Here is a 2,184-nt window from a genome sequence, read left to right as displayed (position 1 = left end):
TTAAAGATGAAGATTGTGTCTCATTTTAAATATTTGTAATATTATGAGATAAATTCATGTGATTATTGAGAGCCTAGTCTATTCCAGGTGCTCCATAAGAAAGGGGATGAAATTAATGTTTATTAAGATTTATACAAGGTTTTCCAAATGATATCTATATTACCTTTAGATCTTCACAATCAGATTAGGAGCTAGCTCATGTTACCATGATTATTCTAGATTAAAAACCAAAGATGGGAGATATTATTGATTTTTTTCCCAATAAGCAAGAGATAGAATCAAAAGTAGTCTCTGAATCAAAATCTACATCCTCCCCATTGTACATTAACTCTTCACTAATTTTAAATATCTTTACAATCAACTAACCTTTATGGGCACACTTTATTTACATACCAGGGACAAATGCTCCTAGAATAAAATGCTCAAAAAGAAAATCACTTAGTACCTATTAACTTACTGACTGTACCCTTGACATCCTTATTTCTCAGACTGTAGATCAGGGGATTCAACATGGCGATCACCACTGTATAAAACACAGATGCCACTTTGACTGTGTGCCTTGAGTTTTTGGAGTTGGGCACACAGTAGAGAAAAAGGATGGTCCCATGGAAGATGGTGATGGCAGTCAGATGGGAGGCGCAGGTGGAGAAGGCTTTGCGGCGACCACTGGCTGAATGCATCTTGAGGATTGTGACAATGATAAATACATAAGACAAGAGAATGATGAGCAGTGTGCTGACCTCATTAAAGGTGGCAAAAATGAAAAGCAGCAACTGACTGATGTAAGTATCAGAGCAAGACAGGGAGATCAATGCAGAGAACTCACAGAAGAAATGATTGATGGTGTTGAAACCCTGAAAAGATAATTTGATCACAGAGCATGTGAGTATCAAGGAACATGCTACTCCCCATGCATATGATCCGACCACCAGCATGGCACAGAGCTTCTGGGACATTGTCACTGTGTAGAGCAGAGGATTGCAAATGGCCACAAAGCGGTCATAGGCCATCACAGCTAATAAAAAGGATTCAGCTACCACAAAGGTACAAAAGAAAAAGAACTGTACTACACATCCTGGAAATGAAATGGTTCTGTCTTCTACAACCAGGTTTGCCAGGGCTTTGGGAGCAATGATGGAGGAGTAGCAGAAATCCACCACTGAGAGGTGGCTGAGGAAGAAGTACATGGGGGTGTGCAGCTTGGGGTTAATCTTGATTATAACTATCATCCCAAGATTACCTACAACAGTGACACTATAGATGGCCAGAAAAATCAAGAAGAGAGGGATTTGCAGTTCTGGGTAATCTGAGAAGCCCAAGAGAGTGAATGTAGCCCCACTTTTATTTCTCTCTGACAGTAACATGATGGTTTCTGCTTGTCAGAATCTGGGTCTGTCCTGAAAATAGAAATATTAAAGAGAGTCAGGATGTAAGAATCTTGCTTTACCCTTTACCAAGACTGGAAGAGGAAGCAAAATATCTTTTCATAATTTCTCTATGTGTTTATTATGCAAGATAATGCTAAACGTCTAATATTCTAAAAGATGAAAATCATTTTAAAATGTTAAGTAAAAAAGCAATATAATTATTGACTTTTGAGTCAATTTTTATTTTATTTTATTTTTAAAGTCAATTTTTAAAGTTCTCAACTGTTATGTTTAATATTTACAAATTAGAATATGAGATAAAAGGTTTTATGGTTATTTTAAATGAAATCTTCCTATAACAGTCTCAGCTCTCCTTGAACATTATAAGTTGATAAAAGAAATGGCTAGTAAAGTATGACTGATGATATCAGCCTTATAATCAGTACAGACATGAAGAATTTCCAAACAAATTAATTTTTATACCATAGGTTCACATTGTGAATAAGAATAAACACCCCTAACACTTTATAGTTGTGCCTTCATTATTAATTTCATATAACATTTTTTCTGACTCAGCAAATCTGATATAAAAAGCCCTGCATGGAGCCTGCTTCTCCCTCTGCCTGTGTCTCTGCCTCTCTCTCTCTCTCTCTCTCTGTCTCTCATGAATAAATAAATTAAAAATCTTTAAAAAATAATAAATCTTAATTAGTTTTTTCAGAGCTTTCTTCTCAAGTTCCCAATTGTCAATTGTCAATCCTACCTCATTGCTTGATGAATAACAAAATTAGAATAGATGATAGAGATAACCACGTCT

The 2,184-nt window shown here is 35.8% G+C and overlaps 1 protein-coding gene across 1 annotated transcript; it reads right to left on the bottom strand.

The window, feature by feature from the left end:
* Positions 1–434: 434 nt before the first annotated feature.
* On the bottom strand, positions 435–1,364 carry OR5D18 (olfactory receptor family 5 subfamily D member 18). The gene has a single exon (XM_025988754.2). It carries the CDS (start codon positions 1,362–1,364, stop codon positions 435–437), a length of 930 nt encoding a protein of 309 aa, XP_025844539.1.
* Positions 1,365–2,184: the final 820 nt, after the last annotated feature.

Source organism: Vulpes vulpes, chromosome 5 (genome assembly GCF_048418805.1).
Source record: "Vulpes vulpes isolate BD-2025 chromosome 5, VulVul3, whole genome shotgun sequence".
Lineage (NCBI taxonomy): Eukaryota > Metazoa > Chordata > Mammalia > Carnivora > Canidae > Vulpes > Vulpes vulpes.
Note: the sequence above shows the minus strand (reverse complement) of the source record. Positions and strands in the feature narration are given on the sequence as shown.